The 25,664-nt window shown below is 45.3% G+C and overlaps 1 protein-coding gene across 1 annotated transcript; it reads left to right on the plus strand.

The window, feature by feature from the left end:
• The first annotated feature begins 1,609 nt into the window (after nt 1-1,609).
• setd2 (SET domain containing 2, histone lysine methyltransferase) lies at nt 1,610-25,266 on the plus strand. The gene is given in 23 exon segments (XM_036129125.1): nt 1,610-1,997; nt 4,080-4,201; nt 6,489-6,510; nt 6,603-10,376; nt 10,378-10,517; nt 10,610-10,741; nt 12,105-12,233; nt 12,341-12,464; nt 12,552-12,629; nt 12,723-12,820; nt 12,931-13,063; nt 13,172-13,306; nt 13,401-13,529; nt 15,183-16,190; nt 16,284-16,332; nt 16,421-16,721; nt 17,488-18,238; nt 18,349-18,474; nt 20,670-20,806; nt 20,898-21,009; nt 22,805-22,879; nt 22,971-23,072; nt 23,489-25,266. Coding segments are annotated over 22 exon segments (7,746 nt in total). The 5' UTR covers nt 1,610-1,997; nt 4,080-4,172; the 3' UTR covers nt 23,651-25,266.
• The last annotated feature ends 398 nt before the right edge of the window (nt 25,267-25,664 follow it).

Here is a 25,664-nt window from a genome sequence, read left to right on the forward strand (position 1 = left end):
CATTAAACCTGTAATCAATCCATCTGGCTGTTCACAATATTTCAGGTCCAAGACGGAAACTCATGGATCACTCTCCCAAGTGAAACTCTTCAGCTCATTCTGGGTTCCAATGTTTTCCTAGGCCTGAAAGGATATATGGCCGCCACAGCATGTTCTGGTTTCGCTTGGGGGTCTCTAGTAGACATACCCTGAAAACATCCTAAGTTAGATGCCAAGGAAGAACCCCGATCAGATGCCTGAACCACCTCAGCTGACACCTTTTAATGAGAAAGGCAGGTGGCCCTATACTCTGAGCTCACCCTGGATAATAGCGCTCCTCACTCTAGACCAGGGGTCACCAACATGGTGCCCGTGGGCACTAGGTAGCCCCTAAGGACCATATGTAGTGCCCACAAGCCTGTTCTAATAAATAGCACCACTCTCCAGTGAGCTTCATTTAAAATGCTATTTTATTCAGTTGCTCTTCCTGTTTATTCATTCATTTACATAGATTTAAAAATGACAAAAGCATTAAAAACATGTTTATATTATGTAAAGTTAAGGTAAGCTTGGACTCTTGTAGTTCAAAGGTCAGTACAGGTAGCCTTTCGTGTGACACAGTGCTGATGAAATAGCTCTCAGTTTCAAAAAGGTTGGTGACCCCTGATTTAAAGAGAAATGTCTAACTCTAATCAAATGCAAAACATGCTAAACGACCCGGTCAGCTGCAGTGACGAAAGCGGTGCAAACCACTGGGCAAGACAAAAAGATTGTTTTCATTTAAGGCAACGGGTGGTTCCATAAGATTATTTAAGATCGCTGCCCATAATTTACATTCAGGCAATCATTGAAGGAGCATTGAGGGATTAATTCATGCAACAACACAATTCATATTGTTCAAAAAAGGCACTGATATCGGACATTTGGAACTTGGTACGAGTCATAGCAGACCTTAGGGAGTATTTTGCACGCTTTAAGCTCAGGTAGTGAGTTTGGATATCAACGGATTATATAGATAGATAGATAGATAGATAGATAGATAGATAGATAGATAGATAGATAGATAGATAGATAGATAGATAGATAGATAGATAGATAGATAGATAGATATTTATCTATGAATCGTAACCCTAACCCTACAGAAAAAGATTATTGGATATTAATAATAAACACATAAATCGAATGCATTTTGATTGAATATAAGCTTAATTGTTATGTAATTTAAACACATACACGTTATTCATATTGAATAGGTAACATAATTACTATGTAATTCGAACAAATATACTTAATGTATTTTAAATATATATTCAGAATAATATGCATTTAAATTCAATTAATTGTATTAATGCTGAATACATAAACCTAGGGAATATGCATTTAAAAAAAATAGGCTTTATTACACTGACGCATATGGATCATGTAAAGTTTATTAGGTCGGTTTATGTTAAAAATATTTTAAAAATCAAATGGAACTTTGTTATTAGTTATTTTACATAATTCTTAAAAGTTGGGGTTAAATATTTCTGTGAGTGTAGAGAGAAGACAGAGAGCACCTTTTCTGCACTTCGGTGTCTGTTTCTCTGCAGGATTATTCGCGCCGGGGCTCTGGTCATGTGACGTCACAGGCAGCAGCCAGAGAGTCGCTCTGTGAGAGAGAAACAGCTTTTGCCAACAACCCAAGCGGCAGCAAACACGTTTTAAAAGTTACCCCGACGGATCTCCGCGAATGAATAAAACGGCCAAATAAAATGTCTGTACTTGTTTGCCTCTCCGTCCCGTCAGACACCAACTTGAGCCCATGCTAGCTTGGTTGAACCAAACATTGCTGCCCTGCTGAGGCTGAAGCTGGGGCGCAGCAGCAGCAGCAGCATAGGAGCCACTGATCCGAGGATCATTTCCGACAACTCCGTATGGATTTAACGCCTACACGAGTCGCTGCTTGGGGTTTCACACGGGGGTGATCGCCGGTTGTTTTGATGATGGGGGGAACTTTGTGACCGTACACACCTCGTGAAGTGAGTATCCCGCGAGTTGGGTTTTAACCGAATGGGCTTTTGGTTCATTTTTGATCGAACTGCGAGAACACAACAAAACATCAGCGGCTAGCATGCGAGCTAAGCCGGGTGAACACTGAAAAAAAATATGGTCTCCTATGTGCCCTTTAAATTAAATTGTACATTTGCTGATTGATTTTGCGAAGGCAATGATTTGCGGTGGCCGAGAAACCCGCGTCCTGGCAGAGCGATTTAATTTCAAACAGCGACGAAAAACAAAGCCAAACAGTCCCGTTAGCATGCAGGGTAGCTAATGCTAATCTTCGGGGCTAGAGCGAGCCAGCATCGCTAGCGCTAGCTTCTCAAGGAGACGTCGTCGAGCGGAGCTCTTGCTAAATGTTTGTGGGTCCAGCCCAGCCGTGTAAGTAATCCCCCCCACCCAACCCGGGCCTTGTTTACAAATACAAAATTGTCGACGGGAAAGTGTGAACGCGGTGCTCGGTAATGGACGGGACACAGTGTGAGCTAACATTCTTCAACATGGCTCCCGAGAGGCTGCTGTGCTAGCTCGCTTAAGCTAGCCCGAGCTTGTTTAGATCTATTTATTAAACCGACTTCACAAACGAGTAGCAAACTTATTCGCTTGTCCGTGTTGTAGCTGTTTAATAAACAGTTTGGAGAGGCTAGTAAACGTGCTTCTGACACAATTAAAGCGTTTAGCAACACATTATCTCGTTTTCACATCGGACATATCGCTTCTTCTTTTTTTTAAAGGCCATGTTTTGGCTCGGACCCACTCCCCCAGTCCAGGGCCATGCTGCATTAGATTTCAAGTTGTCCTTTTAAACGACACCGGTTGATTTAGATATTAAGCTGTTAATGCTTGTTTTGAGGAGTCCTGGCGATAAAACTACATGTTAATCAACTCATATTTATTAGTGGAATGACCCTGTTTATAAAGGTGTTTAGTGTCAACTACAACTACAGGGATTGGAGGGCATTTGCCCTGCATGCTGGGAAAAAAAAGAAAAGAAAATGCTTGCTGGAAAGCAGAAGACTACAACAGACAGCTGAAATTAAACGTAGAGATGGCAGAAAGTGAAGTTAATGCTCTTTTAGGGCTCCCTGCATCGTGAGATGAAAATGGGAGTTTCAACACATTTACCTTTTCATTGCATGTGTTTGATTTCAATTGCGTAGTTTGCAAGTAATGTGTATTTATTTCAACAAGTGGTTAAAATCTTTTTTTTTTTATGTTCACCTTATAGAGAAGAGACCTGTTCCAAAATTGCATCTCATTTGATGTCCCCAATGGTGCAAGTTATGATGTGTGACAGACACTGCTACCTCTGATTAAGATTACATTGATGCAGCAGGATTGGCTGATTGTATCATTGAGGAAAGGTTTTTTTTTCTTCTTTTAAAATGATTCCTGAGTAGGAAATGGTAAAAGAGATGGGGCCCAGTTCATGCTCATTCAATTGTTGACTCAACAGAGTGAAAGTTAGGATGTACGTATTTAGGATGTACAAGCAGGTGGTTAAGAAGCGATCAAGAACTCTTTTTGGGGAACAACGCTGCATCACATGAATCCATATAGAGTGCCAACCTCCACTGTAAGCGCTTTAGCGATGAGAAAGTAACTACTTGATCTTATTTACTTTGTTTGAATCGCATTGAGAAGATGGAGAAAGAAGACGATGCACCCATGCAAACTGTACGTGGCTCTGGTAAAGTCAACAAACTTGCTGTATAGATATCTTACGAAAAGCAGCTTCCATTGTTGGCTCAGTAGTTCTCTGAAATTCACAAATGTCATTTTGTGTTTTGTATTTTTTTTTATCAAAACTAGAGTGAACATGGGAATTAGGAAAAAAAATTTTGTATCAACCCAGGTTAAAGGTTGCTTAATAATATAGTAATACAATGTTTGTCTTATTATGGTGTGTGTGTGGTGAAGAGTGTTTTTATTTTTTTATTTCACACAAAGCAAAGTGTTATTAATCTGATTTTATTTCATCAATTTTGCGTCAGATTAAAATATCTTCAGGATGTTGATGTGCAAAGAAACAGATTTCATTGCTAAATTATGTTTCCTGTCAGATGTGGCGTCGCTGCGGAGGCCCCAGTTCTCTGATTTGGATTATTCTCAACCAGCAGCCTCGTCAGGCCTAATAACCATAGACGCGTTTCTCCATGGACACCCTACTGAAGTCAGAGCTCAGGTATAACACAGCAAAAGCCTCTTTATCAATATATTTTGCCCTATTTGCTGTTAGGATTCTAACCTCTAAGTGGTTTTGTAAATGCAAGATTTTGCTGCCTTTCCAAATACATTGTGTATGTCCTCACTCCGATGCTCAATTCTGATGCATTACATTACAGGTGGCATTTTGTCTCTAGTGATATTTGGTTTGGGCTCCCGATTCAGCTGAGGTGATGACAATCGGTGATAAAAAAAACACTGCAGGCTACTGATTTTTTAAAAAAGATAGAGGTGGAACAAGAAAGGAGTTTGTAAGTCATGGATAAAACCCTTAGGCTATAGAGCTTGTTTTATAATAAGCGCATAACATGGATTTTCTATTCTGAATCAGCTGAAGTCGAAAACTGCCAGCAAACGGTTTTAGTTATTCCTGTTTATTTACTTGAGAAATAATTAATTGCGTACTCGTTTCTATGCAGAGGATAGGGTGGTATCTGCAAAGGATTTAATCTGACGTTAATTGGACTGAAGGCTTATTTTTTAAATGTGTTTATCATAACTGATTGTCCCTGTAGAAACATAACATTTTTAAAGGTCAAAGACGGGGGGTGGGGGGGAGAAATTAAGACCCTAGGGGAATAAATGACCCAAATATTGCTCAGTATACACAAGCCTAGCCTAAGAAAAGCACCCACGTCTTAATAGAACAAAACTCATGAATTCAAATGGGCTGTTTGGGAACATTAGGTGCTAGTCTCAGAAATTCGCAGTTAGCTGTGGTTATATTTGCTGATTGGTATTTTTTTTTTATACACCAAACCATTACAGAAACAAGTTTTAAATGCTATCCCCAAGTTCTGATCTGGATTTATTAGCATATAAATTGAAACCGACTGTTTAGAATTTACATTCTTTTAGCCCCTTTGGTGGCAAGGGATTAAAAGTAGTGCGACAATTAAATTAAAGCTTATCCTGGGAGCTACTCATTTGTTTCATTATTAGGTCTTTGTTCTTCATGAATGAATTTTAAAGTGTATTATTATATACTGTCTGCTCAGATTAATCCAAATTCAGCGAAATTGAAGACAGTGCTTCACTTCAGACGAACAATGGCCTAAGTGAAAAGGCAGTCTTGGAGTTTGTGAAGGTAAAGAACTGAGATGTTCTGCATTGGCTTTCTGAATAATCAGATCTGATCGAGTTGAAATTGACTTGCTGAAGACAAACGTCACGTGCAGAAAGACTCGCTTACGCTCAAATGAAGACAGTCAATACTGGCGAAAGCTTACGGAGCAAATTTCAGTGTTCCTTTGCAATCTGGAGTTTATGCGGTTTCCAGCTCTGGAAAAGTAGAGAACAATATGTTTACGTCCAGACTTCATTTCCTATGTCCTCTCCAGGAAGTTCCAGCCAGCCGCCCGTCCGTCTGTTTGTCCGTCCGTCCAACCAATAAATCCAGGGATGTCCAAAGCCAGTCCACAAGGGCCGCTGTCCTGCGTGTTTTAGATGTTTCTGCTCCAATACAGCTGGTTTGAATGGCATAATTAGCATATGCTAACTACCAGTTCATTTGATTTAGAGCTGCTGTAACAACCACCTAAAACATGCAGGACGCCAGCCCCCGTGGACTGATTTTGGACACCGCTGACCTAATCTGTTTGTTTTTCCCCACTTGCCCATCCATCTATGCATCCATCTTTGCAGTTTTAATGTTACGAGACCCGATCGCTGTAGAAATATGTAAAAGAACTGGAAAACACAGAAAAGCGTGTCATTTTTACATGAACAAATATGTAGGAACCTTGAAATTGTTGTTTTAACTTTTGCTCCATTTTCTCTTCTGGTCAGATGTCCTTTACTCCAATGTTGAAGGAGGAATTTAATGACTTGACTTAAAACTAAATAGTATTAAAGTATGAAGTCCAAACTAAAACTATCTTGTGGCTCCACTGAGCTGGAAGCTGCTTTATATGTGCTGGTTGGCTGTCACTTCTCCTTTTTTTTGTAAACAAAAACGTCATAGAAATAGGGTTAAAAAAGGGACGTCTATGGATGCATTTCAAACACGATCTATTAAAGCTGTTAATGAATGTTATATGCCGACATTAGGGAAGTGGTATAATGCTTACACAAAATGTTTTAGCTATAGATCTGTGCTTTGAAGTCATTTGCGGCCTTCTAAAATTGGTGTAGCTGCTGCTGCTGCTTGTGTGAAATATTTGTGTATAAAGTCTTACAAGGATTCTGTAATCTAATTTTTTTTGCTTTTTTCCCCCTCTTCTGTTTATGTTCTCAATTAAACACAGACAGGAAGGGAGTACCACTTCTGTAAGTAAGCCTGATAAAGCAGTTTTACTGTTTTGAGATTTGCAGCGGTGGGATTATTTTGCTTATGACCTTGTGCATTCTTTCCACTGTAGGTGAAGGTGGAGGGTCTGTCCACATCAGCTCTGATTAAGAGCTTGTCTCCCCGAGTCATGCTGTCCAACCACCTTTTACCAAAAGGGACCAAGATGAGGGTCAACTTGGAAGATCAGAGTCGTCAGAAAGTGTCTTTTAGCTTCTCGCAGACAAAAAAGCCGCTGCAAAACTCATTTTTCGTATCTACCAATCCCGATACGCCTGTCACTGACCCTCTCAGTGCCCCGTCACAGTTAATCTTGGGGAAGAATACGGAAAACAAAACGGAGCAAAAGCAGCCAGTCTTGGTGCCATCATTTGCCCCACAGACACGTTCTCAAACATCAGTCGCATCCTCAACTAGACTCAAAAAAAGCTTAGGAAAGATGCATTTTAAGAAGCAAATTCTGAGTGTTTCTGCTACGGAAGAGAAACCAAAGCCTGTTACGCCCGAAGAGTCGCCCACCTCTGAATCAGAGGTTCTGCAGAACTCCAAGAGTGACGTTGAAGTTCCAGCTCCTCCGCCTGAGAACATCATTAACGATAGCCCCTCTAAAAACACAACCGCTGAAGCCTCTGAGACAACAGAAGATCCCGACCTCAAGAAGCCAGCTTCCTCCTCCGGAAAAGATGGCGATAGCTCTAGCTGTACTGATCAGGATTCTAACGTGTACAAAAGGAAAACCAGGTCACAGTCAGGCAGTGCTCCTCCTTGCTCTGAATCCGATGGAGACTTAACCCACGCGTCTTCCAGCCGCAAATCGGATGATTCAAAAAGCAAAACGAACTCTGACAGCAGGAACAAAGAGGCAAAAAAGTCTTCCTCTAATTCACATGCTGGGGAAAAGGAGAAAGGTTCCTCCAAGCGCACAGAGACCCAAGAAAGGTCTTCTAGTTACTCCAAATCTGACCGCGATTCTAGAATCACCTCCTCTCGCTCGTCTCGTTCGGACAAGGATCGCAGGAGGTCCAGGTCCAGGTCGCGTTCAAAATCAAGAGGTTCTCGGACAAGTTCGTCTCACTCTAGATCTGAGAGGTCCAGGTGTGACAGAGCTTCTCGCTCTGAAAGATCGTACTATCACGAATCTGATCGGCGGTCCCACAGGAGTCCTCCACGCAGGGAGAAAAGACGTTCTCGCTCTCGGACTGAAAGAACTCGGTACAGTTCTGACTCTGAAGACGACCACAGGAAAACAAGGACGAGGACGGGTGGCTCCAGCAGGTCGTCTACTAGCTACGTAAGCTCGCGTAAAGCATCGCAATCATCTTCCTACTCGAGAGCCGAGAAATCTTCTAAACCCTTGGAGTCTCCTCATACCTCGGAGGTTGATAAAAGAACACAGTCGTCAAGGTCTGAAAGGACTTCAAAGCGTTCCTCAGACTCTGATTCTCAACATAGGTGTTCTCCTGAAGCGGACTCCAGTTACCTCAAATCTAGCAGTCATCACAAGTCCGACACCAGTACCAAATCCTCTTCTTCCAGTACGCACAAGTCCCAATCGCAAAACAAGCACAGGAAAAACAGCTCTGGTGATTCGGAGGGGGAACACAAGGCAAAAAGCCAGCCTTCTGACCAAAATGCAAGTTCATTGGAGAAAAGTCGAGACTCTCAAGAGAAAACCAGTAGAGCGGATTCCAAACAAGCAACCCCCTCTAGATCCTCCGTGAAATCCCCCAGACATCACAGGCAGTCAGATGACCTGTTTCACAGTCCTGCAAAAACCCCGTCACGTGCAGCAGAAGCAGAATGTAGTCCTTTGACGGAAAGAGAGAAATCCGACCCGGAGCCAGGAGAGAATGCACAGGGCAGTCAGGGTGTTAAGGAGACCGTCTTATCTACTGAAAACAGTTTGCAAGAATCTTTAGGAAAGACAGAGCCAGAAACAAAATCAGTACTTGAACTAGAAATGGAAAAGGCCTCAGTAACAGCCTTGATTGAGAACCTAAGGCCTGTGTGCGTCACTCTGGAAAACGTGTGCCATGTAAAGGCTAGCGAGGTGGACGTGAGCTTAAATCCAGCTGTTCTATGTTTGGATAAAAGCGAAGATTGTATAGTCTGTGAAAACGATGAACAAGTGCCAAAACCTTCACTTGATGCTACAGAAACAAACGTCACACATGAGATCCAGCAAAACACTAATGCAGAGGTTGTTGAACCACATGAGGTTTTGGCAGCTGAGAGTCAATCTGACCCCCACAAACCGGATTTGTCCTGTCCAGAAGCGGAAAGTCTGCTGTTGGAAGAACAGCAAGGCAAAGAGGTTGCCAAAAAGGGTACCTGTACTCCCAGAAAGTCCCGGTGGGATATCGTTGGGCAAGACTCGGGTGAACGCGATAATTCAGACAGGGTCGTTGGTGCAGATTGTAATATTAGTCCCAAAAAAGTGATATCTGTCAAAAAAATCGAGTTTTCTAAAGACTGTGCCCAGCAGGACCTGGACGACAGAGATGACTCTCAGTCCAGAGATGATAAACGTCCCAGCCTGGAGCGGGACGTGTCTTCGGTGACCTTGAAGTGCGTAGACCAAAGCGAGCCCTCGCAAACGAGCACCAGCATTGACCACTGTGACTTAGATCGTACTGCTTCCCAGAAACCAACCACAGACGAGCCTTCACACGTTAACAACCAGATCCACCCAGCTGCGTTAGGACACCTCCAGAGTAGCGATGCCAGTGAGATTATATCGAAGGAGAGCAGCAACCGAAGCAAATTGAGTTTAAGAACGCCCGTCAGCCAGGATGCGTTAGCGACCCCTAGTGACGGCAGTGACAGCGACAACTCAGCCTACGACTCAGATTGCGACAAGGCTATAAAACAGTTTCACTCTGTGGTAGTAATACCCAAGCATTCCTCCCTGACAAAAGATGTAGAAGACGGTCACGCCTCTTTGGGAACTCCTTCAGACGTTTCGGAGCTGTCTGACGCCCAGACGGGAACAGCAAACCAAGTTGGCGCGCAGCAAACACACCCGGAGACGGCTAGTCTAGCTGGGTCGCCTCATACCGGCGTGCTTTGTCAGTCCCAGAGCAACATGATCGATAGCACCAGTCACTCAGAGGGTTCCGGCGCCGCCAGCGGCCCGCTTTTTGTAGCTGAGCACGTCGGTGCCCAAGGAAGTGCGACAGATTCGACCCCCGTGCCTGATGATTCCAGACAATGCGAGCTAAGTCTGAAGCAACACGAGATAAGCAGTCACGGCGAGCAGGTGCACTCGCATTACCAACCCAATGCCTTCTCTGACAATATCAACAACAAGGTGAGCTTCAGTCTGGGTTGGGACTTTGCTCAAGCAGAACAGCCTACCAGCACATGCCAGCAGCCTGATAGCAGCCACGGGCCACAGCTAAACACTAAAGGAGCAGTAGCCAATTCTAAGGAGCAAGACGAGAGACTAAGTATTCACTCCGGTACGCAACAGTCACCTAACATGCAAACTATCAAATTACCCTACCTCCACACGCACGAACATTATCAGGAGCCTTCAAGTGAAATCCACCCAGACTCGCTCACCAACGACCACGATGACTACAGTGCTGAAAAGTCATCGAGTCACAGTAAAGCACTAAACATTCCAGGGTCTGCGAGCTCGGTGCAAGGTCACGAAATTAGCAGCAACAGCAGGGGCTCCGCTGTACCCGACCCACCCAGAGAGGACAATCTGAGACCCCACAGAGGCAGAGGACCGCCCAAGAAACGGCGTCCGGAGATCGAGTCGGACTCCGACAATGAGGCGGAAGCTGGGCCGTCTGCAAAAAGGGAGCGTCAGGGAGACGTTGCCGTCTCCAAGGATGCTCCTCGTCAAAGCCGAGGTGGACAGACCGTCGATCACTCTACGCAACTTTCAAGATGCCAGCAGATGGAGAGATTTGGCCAAGACTAAAAAGATGCCCCCCTATTTTGACTTGATCGAGGAGAACATGTACCTAACTGAGAGGTAAGCTGCTTTCCAGCAGGATTTTATGTAATCGGAGTAACTCTTTATCATAAGTTACTCTGATGGAAAATGGCATTTAACATCTCTTGCAGAAAGAAAAGCAAATCTCATCGAGATATCAAGAGGATGCAGTGTGAGTGCCCAGTGCTGTCAAGAGAAGAGCGCGCAAAAGGAGTGATGGCGTGCGGGGAGGACTGTTTAAACCGGCTCCTGATGATTGAATGGTGGGTTAAAGCTGCACTGGGTAACTTGTGTAACAATAGATTTTTCTTTTACGTATTTGTTAAAACTGTCACTATGTCCTGATTGTAAAATATGAGACAGATAATCCGTGAAAAATATCCAGCTCCTCCCAGTGGTCCTACTACTATATGCAGGAATACCCCGCTCCCGGTCAGAGACGACCAATCAGAGCCAGGAGGAATGTCTGGCTCTGATTGGTTGTTGGCTGTTTCAATCACTCTCCTGTACGCGTTGCTCACACCCTCTCCCCTGCACAGCTCTACCGTGATTTAAGATCAAGATTGCCAGTGGGCTGCATCTGTTGTGGGGGAGGAGCTAAGGCTGCAGCGCAAACAAAGGGGGGGGGGGGCTGTAAGTTGTACCTGTTCAAATCCTCAGGCTAAGTTTACGGTTTTCTCTCCCTACTGCACATTTTAAAATGAAACTGTTGTGAAACTTATAAGAAGTTTGCACATTTCACTTAGAAGTGAAAAGTGTGAAAACCTTGAAATCCCCAGTAGAAAAGAGATTACAAAGGAAAAGGTGGAGTTCAGTATTGTTTATGTGCACAGGGGGTCTCATTTTTAATGCCCCTGCAAAATCTTAATTAAGGTGCAGCAGCCTTAAACCTCTGCAGATCTCTCTATTTTGCTTTCAAGGAGTCCAAATGATTAGTAACTTCTTAAACATTATCCTTAGGAATATTTCTTAAGAATTTCTGGTGGTCTTTGAAATATTTCCCACTGAATTATCTTGTATTAGTTTTAGTCCTGTCGTTGCCCTTTTTCCATTGTTAAGCTGTCCAGTACTGTTGGTGCTAGTGCTGTCGTCTGAGGTTGAGCAAATCAAAAGGAAATCATCATCTTTTTTTGTTTGTTAAAAATGTTGTTTTGTGATCTTTTTGATTCAAAGTTAAAAGCAGTGTATCAATTGTCCAGCCCTCACATAGGAAGCCTCTGTCAGATCCTCTCTGAAGTGACGGGCATCAGAACTGATGCATTTGTTTTCCACTTTTCTATTTGCTTCAACTTCTTTTACGTGCCGTCCACCGTGTCAAAGCGGACCAACGATTTGGAAATCATCTTTAGAGACATATTTTAAACCTTTGTTCTAGTAAAAAAAAGAACTACCCAAGACCTTATCATAATGATCCGATGATTAACTTTCAAAGACCGTAAGAGAGTCTAGCTCCTCGCGAGCAAAAGAAAAAAGTTAATCGGTGACTGAAAACCATTGCCCTGATTGTAGATCTATCTGAACTTGTAAGTTGCTTTGGATAAAAGCGTCTGCTTAATGTATAAACATAAAGTATAAAATGTGTCTGTTGTCACATCACTTCTGTCCTGTGCTGTCTTCACTTCATAGCTCCTCGCGGTGCTTGAATGGAGCCTATTGCTCTAACCGTCGCTTTCAGATGAAGCAGCACGCAGACTTCGAGGTCATCCTCACAGAAGACAAGGGCTGGGGACTGCGCGCCGCCAGAGACCTGACTCCGTGAGATTATTTTTTATTTCTACACGTGTCGCTTTGTTGTTAGGGTTGTAGTCGAGGTCAAAACTCTTGATTTTTATTTATTTTTTCTGCTTGACGTGTAATCTCAGAAACACATTCGTCCTGGAATACTGCGGCGAGGTGTTGGACCACAAAGAGTTCAAAGCAAGGGTGAAAGAATACGCTCGCAACAAGAACATCCACTACTACTTCATGGCGCTGAAGAACAACGAGGTGAGGTTTTTTTTTTTGTCATGAACACGGAGCGGGACTTGAGTGAACGGAAGGGCAACTTACTACCTGCTGCTGCTTCCTCTGCAGATCATCGATGCAACGTTGAAGGGTAACTGCTCGCGGTTCATGAACCACAGCTGCGAGCCGAACTGCGAGACCCAAAAGGTATGGACGCAACGCGGAAAAAACAACCTCTTACGCAATTGCTTTCTAAAAGTTCTGTTATTTGAAATCCATTTGTGAAAAATGTTTCTCTAGTGGACTGTGAACGGCCAGCTTCGGGTTGGCTTCTTCACCACCAAGACTGTCGCTGCGGGAACTGAACTAACGTTCGACTACCAGTTTCAGAGATACGGGTAAGACTTTCCTCCTGCGGTTCTCTCCTTGTATCGGGTCGCACGTGTAGCAGATGTGGAGTCGTCGTTATAAACATAACGACTAAGAGGACTTTTGTCTTCCTCTGCAGGAAAGAAGCGCAGAAATGTTTCTGTGGGGCGCCGAGCTGCAGAGGCTTCCTCGGCGGGGAGAACAGAGTCAGCGTCCGAGCAGCCGGGGGGAAGATGAAGAAGGACCGCAGCAGAAAGAGCGCTCTCACCACGGTCAGTTTTAGCACTACCGTAACCGGCCGTAATCCTTTTGAGTCTGTGTGTTCACGCCGAGATGAATATTTGAGCTGCAGTTCAGCGGAACCGCGTGTTCCTTCGCAGGTGGACGAGGAGCTGGAGGCGTTGCTGGAGAACGGAGAAGGCCTGTACGACGAGAAGCAGGTGGTGTCCCTGTGCAGGCTGATGGTCCGAGTGGAAACCATGGAGCAGAAGCTCCTCTGTCTCAAGCTCATACAAGTACGGACCGCATCGACGATGTTTTTTAACGGTGCCGTTTGGGTCTGTCCCTGAAACCCGTCCGCTATGTCGCATGTGTCTCGTTGCCGCGCAGGACACCCAGAACCCGTCGTGCCTGAAGCAGTTCTTGGATCATCACGGCCTGTCCTTGTTATGGATCTTCATGGTGGAGCTCTCTGAAGCTAAAGGCAACAGCGCTAATAACAACAAACTGCAGCTAGAGGTGAGGATCAAATTTTAATTTTGCGAAGGTTCAGAGAAAGTTGCGGAGAAAGGTTGAAACGGGGTTAGATAATACGACTGAATCCGAAGCTTTGGACGTCTCATGAAGCCCTGGTCCATCCATTATCACAAGAGTATGGGACAGTTACAAACCCACCAAGACAAGTTTAAACAACATAACGCCTATGAGCAGGGTCCGAAATTAACACTCGCCAGTCGCCAAATGCGAGTAAATTTCACGTTTGGCGAGTGAATTTCAGAGGGCTAGCTGTCACATGGCGAGTAAATGTTTACCAAATAAATTAAAAATAACATAAAAATAACAAAACCCATCTGGGCTGCGGATGATCCGTTCACAGCTCTGTCCATCCAGAGCTCAGTCTAGACCCGCCTTCTGCGGAGCAGGAGGCATGGGGGGAGAGCGGCTCCCAGATAAATCCTTTATTCAGAACCATTCATGGCTGCACGCTGGATCACAAAACAGTTCTGCTAACCAGATACAGTCTAAAACACCAATTAGTCTGTTTATAAGTTTCGTTCTTATTTATTCTGCATTTTTCATTTTTTTAACTACGTGCGCTGTGTCTCTGTGCTTCACCGCTCCCCCCATCCCCCCCCACCCCACCCCCCGCCCTCTCGGAGCCAGGTGCTTTTATCAGCAGCCAGCCTTCAAAACGTGAATCACTACATTTAAAGTCCTTCCACTCGTACCAAAATGTCCCAATTGAAATCAATAGGAGAGTCAGTAGCTGTGTTTCATGCTTTTTTGTTTTTAATGACACAGAACCAGCGGTGCTTCGGTGGGCGTGGTTCCTTGCGCTTGAATTCAGGTGCGCAAAATTAGGTTACATGTAATTTAGGTGCGCACTTTTAAGAGTCATTTTGAGGAACTTGTTACATTAGGGGCTTTAGCTTAGACCCATTTTTCCTTCTCTCCCCTCTAAAGGAGCCCTACAGTCTTCATTTATGCATTTTCCCCACTGAATCAGGAAGTTGATTTCGGACACTGCCTATGAGACATAAATGTACATATTTCTAACATATATTTGCGCATTTATACTAACCATAATCAGAGCTTTAAATTAACTTAAATATCATGAAACGTTAAAATTCAACACTGCCTGGTCCTTCCTGTCTGCCTGCGACGCTGCTAGTGGCTACCGTGCTGCTCTCAGGAGGGAAGGAAAACTAGAGACGACAGTCCAGTGTAATCAACTTAGAGACATAGTCGCTGTATTTAGCAACTTTTCAGGCCCTTCTAATGGCTTTTTTTTAAGCAACTTTTCTGGGTTTTGGCGACTTTAACAACTTCACGTGAAAGCGGCTGTTACTGAATCAGGATTTGAAAACTGACGGGTGCTCTCCATCCAATCTGACGGAGCTTGAGCTACTTTTTAAAGAAAATTTGGCAAACATTTCGGCGTCTAGGTGTAACAAGCAGACAGCTGTAACTGCAAAAAAAATGTGCTTCTGTAAAGCATTAACTCAGACGGGCTAGAAACGGCCAACACTTCTCTGATTTATATTTTTCATATTGCGAGAAAATGTCACAAGGTGTAAATACTTTGTCAAGGCATCATAAAGGGTATGAAACGGGGGGGTCTGGGCCCGTGAGGTTTCTAATTAGCCCGCCTATAATCTGTTCTACCTGTAGATCATGAAGACTCTGGCTGTGCTCCCCATCTCCACCAAGAATATGCTGGAGGAGAGCAAAGTCCTGACCCTCATCCAGCGGTGGGCTCAGATAAAAACCCTCCCCCAGCAGACCGAGATGGACGGCTACTCCAGCGAGAACACCTCCCGCGCCCAGACCCCTCTCAACACTCCCGACGGTTCCTCCGCCAAGCTGGCCCCGGAGCTGGACGGCGATACGTCCAAACCCGCCGTTTACAGGCGCCTCAAAATCATCAGCGAGAACAGTCTGGACAGCGCCCTCTCTGACGCCAGCAAAGCGTCCGACGGGAAGGAGGACGAAGAGGAGGAGGAGGAGACGGAAAACTCGAACGCCGATCCCCCCGACGCGACGAGCCTGAAGGACGAGCAGTTGAGCGACGCGGCGGATCCGAGCAAAGAGTCCGCCGAGGAGTCGGGGAAAGAAGCGGCGAAGCAGGAAAAGTCTGAGACGAGTTGCAGCGGATTACAGCCGCCTCAAGATGCGGAAACGAAAGATGAAGCCGAGCTGGATTTGAAGATCGAGACAAAAGATCGGGAAGCCGATGAAACCGAGACTTCAAAGGATCCGTGCGAGGCGCAGGTCGGTGCAGAAAAGCCTGAACTGGAAGGAGACCCGTCCTCGGTTAAAGCGGACGAGCCAGAGAGTCATTCCAGCCAACCCGTTCCTGCAGATGCTCCAGCCGAGCAGCCGTCGGAGACAAAGGAGGCGCCGAAAGAAGCGCAGGAGGCTGAGAGCTCCCTGAGCACCGAGCCCCACGTCGGTGAGCCTGCCACAGAGGCACCACCAAACTCAGAGACCCCGGAGGCACCCGTCCCCTCGGAGGTGGCGGCGATGCAGGCGGACCCGTCTGTGATGGGAACTCCCTCTCAGGACGAAGAAGAAGGAGTGTCGGACGTGGAGAGCGAGAGGAGTCAGGAGCCCCAGCTCAGCGTTTTGGACATAAGTGGCATGGCTGCCAGGCTTCTGGACAGCTGGAAGGACCTGAAGGTTAGTTAAGACCCAGTTCTTGTTAAAAGTCCATCTGGACAACGTTGTGCTTCGTTAAATGTTGTAAACGCCATGTTGACCTTGTCTGTTCAGGAGGTGTACAGGATACCAAAGAAGATTCAGGTGGAGAAGGAGGCCAGAGGTGAGGGCCGCCCCGGTACGCGTTTAAGCTTCTTTCTTTGGCACAAAAACGTTTGAGCTTGATTTAACAGATTCAAATTTCCTGGCAGATCGGAGCCGCGATCGGGACGTGGCGTTGGCGCCGCGCACGCCGTCTGGCAGCAGAGAGCGGGACAGAGAGCGGGAGAAGGAAAGGGAGCGGGACAGAGAACGAGAGTACGACAGAGACCGCGATCGAGACCGAGACCGGGACAGAGACAGAGACCGAGACCGGGACAGGGACAGAGAGCGCAGCCGAGACCGGGATCGACCCTCGGACAGAACCACTCGCAGCTCTGAGCGACGGAGAAGGCGCTCGCAGTCCCCGCCTCCCTTACCCTATGAGAGGAGCAGCCGGCGTAACGAAGAGCGGTAGGAGAACCGTCAGAGCTGCGAAAGTGTAGATGACCTACTGGTGCATCTCAGTAAATCCGTTTCTTAATTCATTTTAATGAAAAAGGTGAAATTCATATTTACAGTGCGAAGCAACAGTGTGACAGGGATTAGTGACAGTTTTTACAGGCCTGCAGCTTTTCAGAGATTTTTTTTTACCTAATTTTTGACTGGTCAGGATGGAAGGACCATTAACCCAGGATAACAAAAAGTGTTTCTGAACAGGATTACCAGCTATACACTGCAAAAATGGATCTAAAAATAAGTAAAATGTTCTTAAAATTAGTGTATTTATCCTTGATTTGAGCAGGTAAATAATATTATCTGCCAATGGAATAAGTATTTTGACCGCTAAAATAAGATATTTAGACATCCTGCACTTGAAATAAGATGATGAAGATGAATTGTTTTAAGTGCAAACATCTTATTCCATTGGCAAATCATCTTATTTACCTGCTCAAATCAAGGACAAATACATTCATTTTAAAGAATATTTTACTTATTTCTAGTTCCGTTTTTGCAGTGTAGCTTTAAGAAATGGGCAAAAAAAAATCCCAGTTGCAAGATGTATTTATATTATATTATATTGTACTTAATTTGCTTTTTTTTAGTTGAATTAAATGGAACCGCTTTGTATGGTTCTCTTAATTGATTCAGATGCACCTGTACATCATCTGCGGTGGAAACTTCTGTCATTTTTAAATATGGTTCTCAGCTCTGGTCTGTTTCCTTTTGAACTTTTCAGGTTTGACCCCCCGAGCAGCAAGACGCCAAGAGGAGCTGGGGTAAAAGAGCGCAACAAGCTGTCTACAGAGGAGCGCAGAAAGCTGTTTGAACAGGAGGTTGCTCAGCAGGAAGCCCAGAAGCAACAACAGCTCCAGCAACAACAACAACAACAACAACAGCAGCAGCAACAGCTCCAAACTATGACTTACGATTCTCTGGTGTACGCCTCCAGCCCCGGCTTCATCACCTACCCCCCCGGATACCCAATCCAGACCTTCGTGGACCCCACCAACCCCAACGCCGGCAAAGTCCTCCTCCCCACCCCGCCGGTCGAGCCGGGCCTCACCTACGAGCAGACGCCTCCGCAGCGCCTGGCCTCGGACCTCGGCCTCGCCTCTCCGTCCTCCACCTCCCAGGCCCCCGCGGTCTCCAACGTGTCGCAGCACATCGCCGCCACCAACCTGACCACGGTCAACGCCCAGCAGTACACGCAGCCAGCCGTAGCAGCCCAGGAGGCGGGAGTGGCCGTGCTGTCTGTGCCGGCCCCGGCGGCCCCTCAGGTACAGGGTCAGCAGAGCTACGCCACGCTCTGGGACCCCGCCACCCAGCAGGCGGTGACGGTGCAGACGCAGCCGGCGCAGCAGTACGCCGCGGCTCCGGGGCCGCCGCCGCCTCAGACACAGACGGCCATCTATTACCAGGGCCAGCCGTGCCAGACCATCTACAGCATCCCCACTGCCTACCCTCAGGCCAACCCTCCTGTCATACAGGTAGGATTCAGAACGCCGAGTTCACGAAGCCCAGCCCAGACGCATACAGCACCCCACCTCTCTTTAAAAGTCCCGGTGGTTAGTTCAGTCGTCCTGCTCTGTGTTTCCAGGCTTATACTGAGCCCACAGCCAGCTACCTGCACAGCCAGCCGGTGTATCCTGGCCATCAGCAGGGAGTGGTGGTGCAGCAAGGAGGCACCGTCACCACCATCGTCACATCCCAAACTGTCCAGCAGGTAACCGCGACTTATTCCTCTGGGCTTTAAATGTCTACAGCGCTTAAAGTGGGGGGGAAATCTCCATACGCATAACAGCTGTGTGACGAAAGCCTTTTTTTCTACACACAGTTGTTATGCGAACCAAAATAATTAAATTAAATTTTATTTATGCACTGCAAAAATGGATCTAAAAATAAGTAAAATGTTCTCAAAGTTAGTGTATGTATCCTTCATTTGAGCAGGTAAATAAGATTATCTGCCAATGGAATGAGTATTTTGACCCCTAAAATAAGATATTTAGACATGCTGCACTTGAAATAAGATGATGGAGATGGATTGTTCCTATTCCAAGTGCAAAAATCTTATTCCATTGGCAAATCATCTTATTTACCTGCTCAAAAAAAGGACAAATACACTAATTTTAAAGAATATTTTACTTATTTTTAGTTCTGTTTTTGCAGTGTGTTGCGCCAAGTCATAACACACGTCATCTCAAGGCACTTTACAAAGTCAAATTCAATCAAATCATCCAGAGTGGTCAAAAAGTTTCTTATCTGAGGAAATCCAGCAGATCACATCAAGTCTTGACAAGCAACATTCACTCCTCCTGAAAGAGAGTAGAGCCACAGGGAGAGTCGTCTGCATTGTCGATGGCTTTGCAGCAATCCCTCATACTGAGCATGTATACAGCGACAGTGGAGAGAAAAACTCTCCTTTAACAGGGAGGAAAAACCTCCAGCAGAACCAGGCTCAGTGTGAACGGTCATCTGCCTCGACCGACTGGGGGTTAGAAACAGAGCAGAGCATTTTTAAATGTAAATACAAGTATGATTAAAAAGGAAAAGCAAATGAATAAAAAAGCATTTTAAATGCAGCTCACTAGAGGTTTGTGCTATTTCTTTAAACAGGCTTGTGGGAACCACATTTGGTTCTTGGGGGGCTTCCTGGTGCCCGCAGGTTCCATGTTGGCGACCCTTGCTTTAAGCAGTATGATTAATCTGTTTTCTCCTCTGCTTGCATTATGGAATATGTGCATTTTATAAGGTAAACAATACATGCAGGTAATCAGCTGCATCACAATGGTAAAAATAAACCCTCAGGATGATTAAACTAACCGATTAAATTTGCTAAAAATGTAATTTCACCCTAGTACCGTAGCCTCTGATAGCAAATAATTGTGAGGAGGAAATATAAAGAAGAGTTGTGAATACAAGAATGGGGGTCGTTTTAACCTTAAAGTCCCACATTTAAAAGTAGAACATATAATTTTATTGCTTTTCATTTTCATTCAGCTTCTTTTTTGAAGGTTAAATATTTTGATTACATTTTTAGTATGACCACAAGGGGGCAGTATAAAATTAAACGTACCTTTCCCAAACAGATCCTTCGATCATTTATTTTTCATTGGTATTATTCTGTTGTTATACTTTTGTGTTTCTTTTGTATGTTTTCAAGAAATTATTTAATGGTGTATGAAGCGAATTACAAACATAAATAGAAAATGAAATATGTTGGAACCCTGCCTTTAAGTGGCGCTATAGTAGAAACACAGTTATGAGACTGGATCGTGACAGAGGACAGGCCCGGCTGTTTCCTTGTTTAGATGAAAGGTTGCTATTCTGATTCTGCTGAAGTTAGGGAAAGACATCGAGCCGCGTGAGGAGGGAAGAAGGAAAACAGTCGTCTGCTTTGTAAGAACTGCAAGACCACCTCTGGGCAGTAATTTGCTTGTCAAGGCTGGGAGGTTTATAGGCCTTCGACAATGTAAATAAGGTTTTAAATCTCGTCAACATGTCCATATGGTCGCAGCATAAAGGTTTTTGGCCAGCGAGAGATTCCCATGTTTTTTGCCTAGACTGTACAGAGAAACCTCTCTATCTATCTATCTATCTATCTATCTATCTATCTATCTATCTATCTATCTATCTATCTATCTATCTATCTATCTATCTATCTATCTATCTATCTATCTATCTATCTATCTATCTATCTATCTATCTATCTATCTATCTATCTATCTATCTATCTATCTATCTATAAATAAAAACCATTGGAGGCTTTATTTAGTTTGAAATAAACAGTGGATGCACTTCAAAGATTCTGATGCTTCCTTTATCTGTTTAAAGTCGCCACATGCCCTGTTTGTGGGGCTTTTAGAGCGATTGCACACATTGTCTCCTGATGTGTGCGTCTTCGGTTCTGTCCCTCACCAGGAGATGATTGTACCCAACAATGTGATAGACCTGCCTCCCCCCTCTCCCCCGAAACCCAAAACCATCGTTTTACCTCCCAACTGGAAAGCCGCCCGGGACCCTGAAGGCAAGATCTACTACTACCACATTGTCACAAGGTGGGTGTAAGCCGGCTCTGTGTGTGTGTGTTTGTTGCCTTAGAGAGCAGCATCCCACATCGGGATCCTGACGTCTGCTTTTACTTTTCAGGCAAACGCAGTGGGATCCGCCCACGTGGGACGGCAGTGGCGACAGCATGAGCGTGGACCACGAGTCTGAGATGGACCTGGGAACGCCGACCTACGACGAGAATCCTTCTAAGGTAGCTGCCGTGGCGTCGATCGTCTCGTAGGACGGCAGCGTCACTAGTCCACCTTCTTTTTTTGTGACAATTCGGTTTCCCAGAGACTTTGCTGCTCCGGTCTGATTATAGAGTTTGTCCCCCCCTCCCCCGGGGTAATTGGAGTTGCAGCGCCAGTGATTACTTTCAGCTGTTTCTCGAGGAAGAGAAAACAACCCTGCTGCGCCACATCATTCCCAGTTGACTGTCGTAAACCTGCTGACGAGTTCCCCCTCGCCGAGCGTGCCCACTCACCCCCCCCCCCCCCCCCCCCCCCCCCCCCCCCCAGCCTCGTCCCTTAGCCCGCAGGTCCTCAGGGGGAGAGGAGGGGGCGGCTGAGCTTATCTCCTCTTCCGCCGCGCCGTTTGTTTCCCCTCATTGTTTTCACCCCCGTCTCCGGCGGCGGTGGAAACCATCTGGAAAGCCTCGCCTCTCGTTTATTTGCGGCCCCTTGCTTCATGGTTTAGGTGAAGCGTCCGTTGTCCCTTCGTCTCGTTTGAGACGGCACAATGAGAGCGTGAGGGAAAACAGGACAGCTGGACTTGATGAGCCGTTTTGTCCTGACCAAACACGAGAGGACAGGGACGGCCTCACGCTCGGGACTCGCAGGTTTTAAGTGCCAGGCCTCCTACTCGGTCTGGAAAAATAAAAGCATGAAAGATAACTTTACATCCCTTTCTTCTTTCTTCACCCTTCTATCCATCCAGCTGTCGGTCCATCCATCCATTCGCCTGTTTGTTAATCCGTTTGTCCATCCAGCCCTATATTTATTTGTCCATTTTCCCATCTGTCCATCCGTCCCTCTGTTTATACGTGTGTCTGTTCATCTTTCCTTATGTCCATCTATCCATCCGTTTCTCTGTCTGCCCAACATGTTGGGCTGGGCGATATCGACCCAAACTAATCTCCATTTTTTTTTTGGGCCCAATGCCGATACACGATATTTATGTCGACATGTTTTTTTTTCTTTTCATAAAGTAATTATAAAAAGGCGTCTCTGAGTCAGAGCTTCGTCCCAAATGTCCCACAGGCACATTTTTTAACAAAAAGCTGGAGATAAATATGAGAAACAGCTGAAAACTGACCTACTGGAATACATAAAAGTCTAATTCTAACAAAGCATAGACCCTTTTGAAATAAACTATATCGTCTCATCTCTCTCTTTTTTTTTCTTTTTTTTCTTTTTTAAATCGCGATATTGTTAAAATCAATATATTGCCCGGCTCTACCAGCCAACTATCCCCCTATTTATCCATCCATCTGTTTATCTATTTATCTAGTCATCCATTCATCCATCCCTCTTCAATTGTTTTTTGCTTGTTCTGTAAAATAGAGCGTGGCTCCTTTAAGAAGATGTGACGTGTACTCGTTTATAGTTGGGAACTCTTGGAGCCTAAAACACGTAGTAACGTAAGTAACTTTGACCTGAAGCATCTGCAGGAATCCTGAAAGTCTGCTGTGGGATCCAGCAGCGCGTTTCCATCGCGTTCGGCAGCTTTTGGTACTGATGGGTTTTCTGCAGCGCCGCTGCACCAAGCGTGCTTTTGCCATTAAGGGCTAGAGCAACAGACGGAGCATCCTGACAGGAAATCCCCGATTTTAGAGTCGCTGTGGAACAGGTGCTGTTAGATGGCTCGCTGACCTTGGGTAGCTAGAGCTGTACAGCTGTTTGACTTGGTTTACGCAGGACGGAAACTATCTCCTGAATGACGTAGTTGTGCAGAAAGAACGCGACAAACTCTGCTTTCATTAAACTCTTTGGTTTTGATTGTGACAGTTCTCCACAAAGACGGCCGAAGCAGACACTTCCAGCGAGCTGGCTAAAAAAAGTAAAGAGACGTTCCGCAAAGAGGTGAGTCCCGGTCTGCGTAACAGCTCCCTCTTTTAGCGGTGAGCGGGTTTCTTTGGACCTTCTCATGTTCCTTTTTCTGTGTGTTGACTAGATGTCCCAGTTCATTGTGCACTGCCTGAATCCTTACCGGAAGCCGGACTGCAAGTCTGGACGCATCAGCAACACGGAGGACTTCAAACACCTGGCAAGAAAGGTGAGCCCAAGCGAACCGCTGTCTTCATGGGGTTCCCGCCGCGCTGTCACACCAGTCGCACCTCGCAGACCTAGAAAAAGCAAAGTCTGAACTCCACGTCTATTTTTCTTTTTATCCAAGAAAAAGTGAGGAGTTTGGCCATGAACTATGTGCAGGGAGCCTGGTTGAATGCACCGTTAGGGAATCAGTATATTCCCGAGCTGGATTCAGCTTTTCATCAGCCTCCGTTTAGTCACATCATGATGAATGTTTAGCTTTCAGGAAAGCTTCCCAAATCTCCCGTAAGCCAGACATGTTGCTATCTCGCCGCTTTGAACTCCCCTAAAAAGGGAATCTTATCAGTCATTGTGTGTGATTCGCAGCGTTGTGCTTTCAGAAGCATTGATAACCGGTGTGTGTTGTGCTTTGCGTCGCAGCTAACCCACGGAGTCATGAACAAGGAGCTGAAAGCGTGCAAGAACCCCGAGGACCTGGAGTGCAACGAGAACGTGAAGCACAAGACTAAGGAGTACATCAAGAAGTACATGCAGAGGTTCGGCTCGGTGTACAGGCCCAAGGAGGACACGGACGTGTACTGACCGGATCCAGCCACTCCCCCCCCCCACCCACCCACCCACACCCCCCACCCACCATTACCTCTGCGCTCACACTGGAGAAGCCTTCCCCGTTCACTCCTTTATTGTACGTTCCGGCCAGTCTGGACAGTGAAGTAGTTTCTTATCATTTTGTATTTATGTCAGAATTTGCACTGCTGCCCAAGAATCTCTCCATGCTTTGTGAAATCCACCGAAGGCGCCGCGATCCGAGACTTTTTTTTTTTTGGGGGGGCGCGGCTCTCTCGAGCGTGACGACACAGAGGGGTGCTACAGAGACAACTGTGTCCACTGACCGTCTCATGTTTTTTAGCTTCTTTTTTTTTTTTTTGCGGCTCGTTGATGTTCACCTCCCTCTCACTTTTTAAGCTCTTTACAGAACTAAATGTGGATTATTTTAAAAAAAAAAAAAGAAAAGAAGAAGAAGAAGAAACAAGTCTGTGGAACTTTGTGCTGTTTGAAAATGGATCGATGGCAGAAGAGTCTAGACCCTCTCCTCCCGGCCCACTGACTAAATACCTGGTGCTGCTTTTAAACCGGGGCCGCCGAGGTCCGCGCTCTCATTGGCCGAACCCCCTGCTTACATCACCACGAAAGCCTGCAGCCTCCTTTTTTTTTTTTTTTTCTTTTAAGAATGCATGTTTGGGCCGAGGTCCGGGTGGAGCCCTCGATGGCGCGAGCTTTTGCTCAAAGTCCACCGAGGGATCAGCCGAGGGACGAGCAGGTTGGGGAAGGGGTTGGAGATCTTTATCGATCTTTTATCACTTTAAAAAAACTAAAGCCGGGTTAGAAGCCGCTGAACGGAGCCCTGTTAAAGCAGAGGGACCGTTTTTTTTAAATCCCCGTCTTCGTCCAACCCCTTTGCCAACCTGCCTTGCTCCCGTCTTCTTACAGGAATACTAAAAATGAAGTTTGTAGCATTGCAGTTTTAACCGTTTGCTAAAATGTTGTGTGCTTTGGGTATTTTTTTACTAGCTAGTTCTCATTCTTAAAACCTTTTGGTTTGGCCTACGTTTGCTCCATGAACTGTTCAAACGTTTGCTCCATGAACTCACGAGTTTTTTTCCCCATATTTTTACTGTTGACGGTAAAGGTTTGTTCTCCAGCATTAGATCATGACTTTCTCACAGCTCATTAAACTGCATTAAATAAAGCTCCAACATATGTATATTGCTTTATATGTGAATATATTGAATAATAGTTTTGGGAATGTTTAAATGAGCAAACACTTTGTAAAAGGACTATCATTTCTTGAATAAAGTGTAAATATTGTGTAAATTCTTTTTTTTTTTTTTTTTACAAAAAGCTGTATGTAGGAGCGAAGGGCCCATGAGCACAGTGAGCCCACCCATCCTCACCAGCTCAGTCCTCCTGATGCAGTTCCTGTCTAACTCAAGTTTTCTTTCTGTTTTTTTTTTTTTTTTTTTCACTGGCCTGACAGGTAAACATGTCTTCTTCTGTTATTGTTGGTGGTGTTTTTTTTATTATTATTTTTCTATGTACAAAGTAAGTTTCACCCTAATCGACTGTAAGTATTGTGTAAGCACATTGTCATACTGAGTGTACAAACATTTTAAAATAATAAACCTTTTTTAAAACAAGGTCTATTTTTGTGTCGTACCTTTTGTGTAAATGTTTTTTTTTTGTGTGTGTTTTTAACCAATTAAAACTCTGAAAAGTGTGGCACGTCTATGTGTTTAGAAAAAATCACCTTTTTGCTGCAGTCACAGCTGGATGTTTCTTCGGGCTTGTACCCACCAGGTTTACCACGTGTAGAGAATAAAATTGATCAGGGTGGATGGCGATCGGCTGTGAACGTCACTTATTTGCCGTCTTCATGCATGAACATAGCTTGATCTAATAGACCAGTTCACGCGTGACGTCAGCGCTACATCCGGGTCCCGCTGGTAGGCAAAAAGCAGGACTGTTCACGTCTACTACATGACAAAACGGGTGATTTAGAGCGTACTTTAAGTCAGTTTATTTTTGGAATCTAAAC

The sequence above is a fragment of the Fundulus heteroclitus genome, unplaced genomic scaffold (genome assembly GCF_011125445.2).
Source record: "Fundulus heteroclitus isolate FHET01 unplaced genomic scaffold, MU-UCD_Fhet_4.1 scaffold_140, whole genome shotgun sequence".
Classification (NCBI taxonomy): domain Eukaryota; kingdom Metazoa; phylum Chordata; class Actinopteri; order Cyprinodontiformes; family Fundulidae; genus Fundulus; species Fundulus heteroclitus.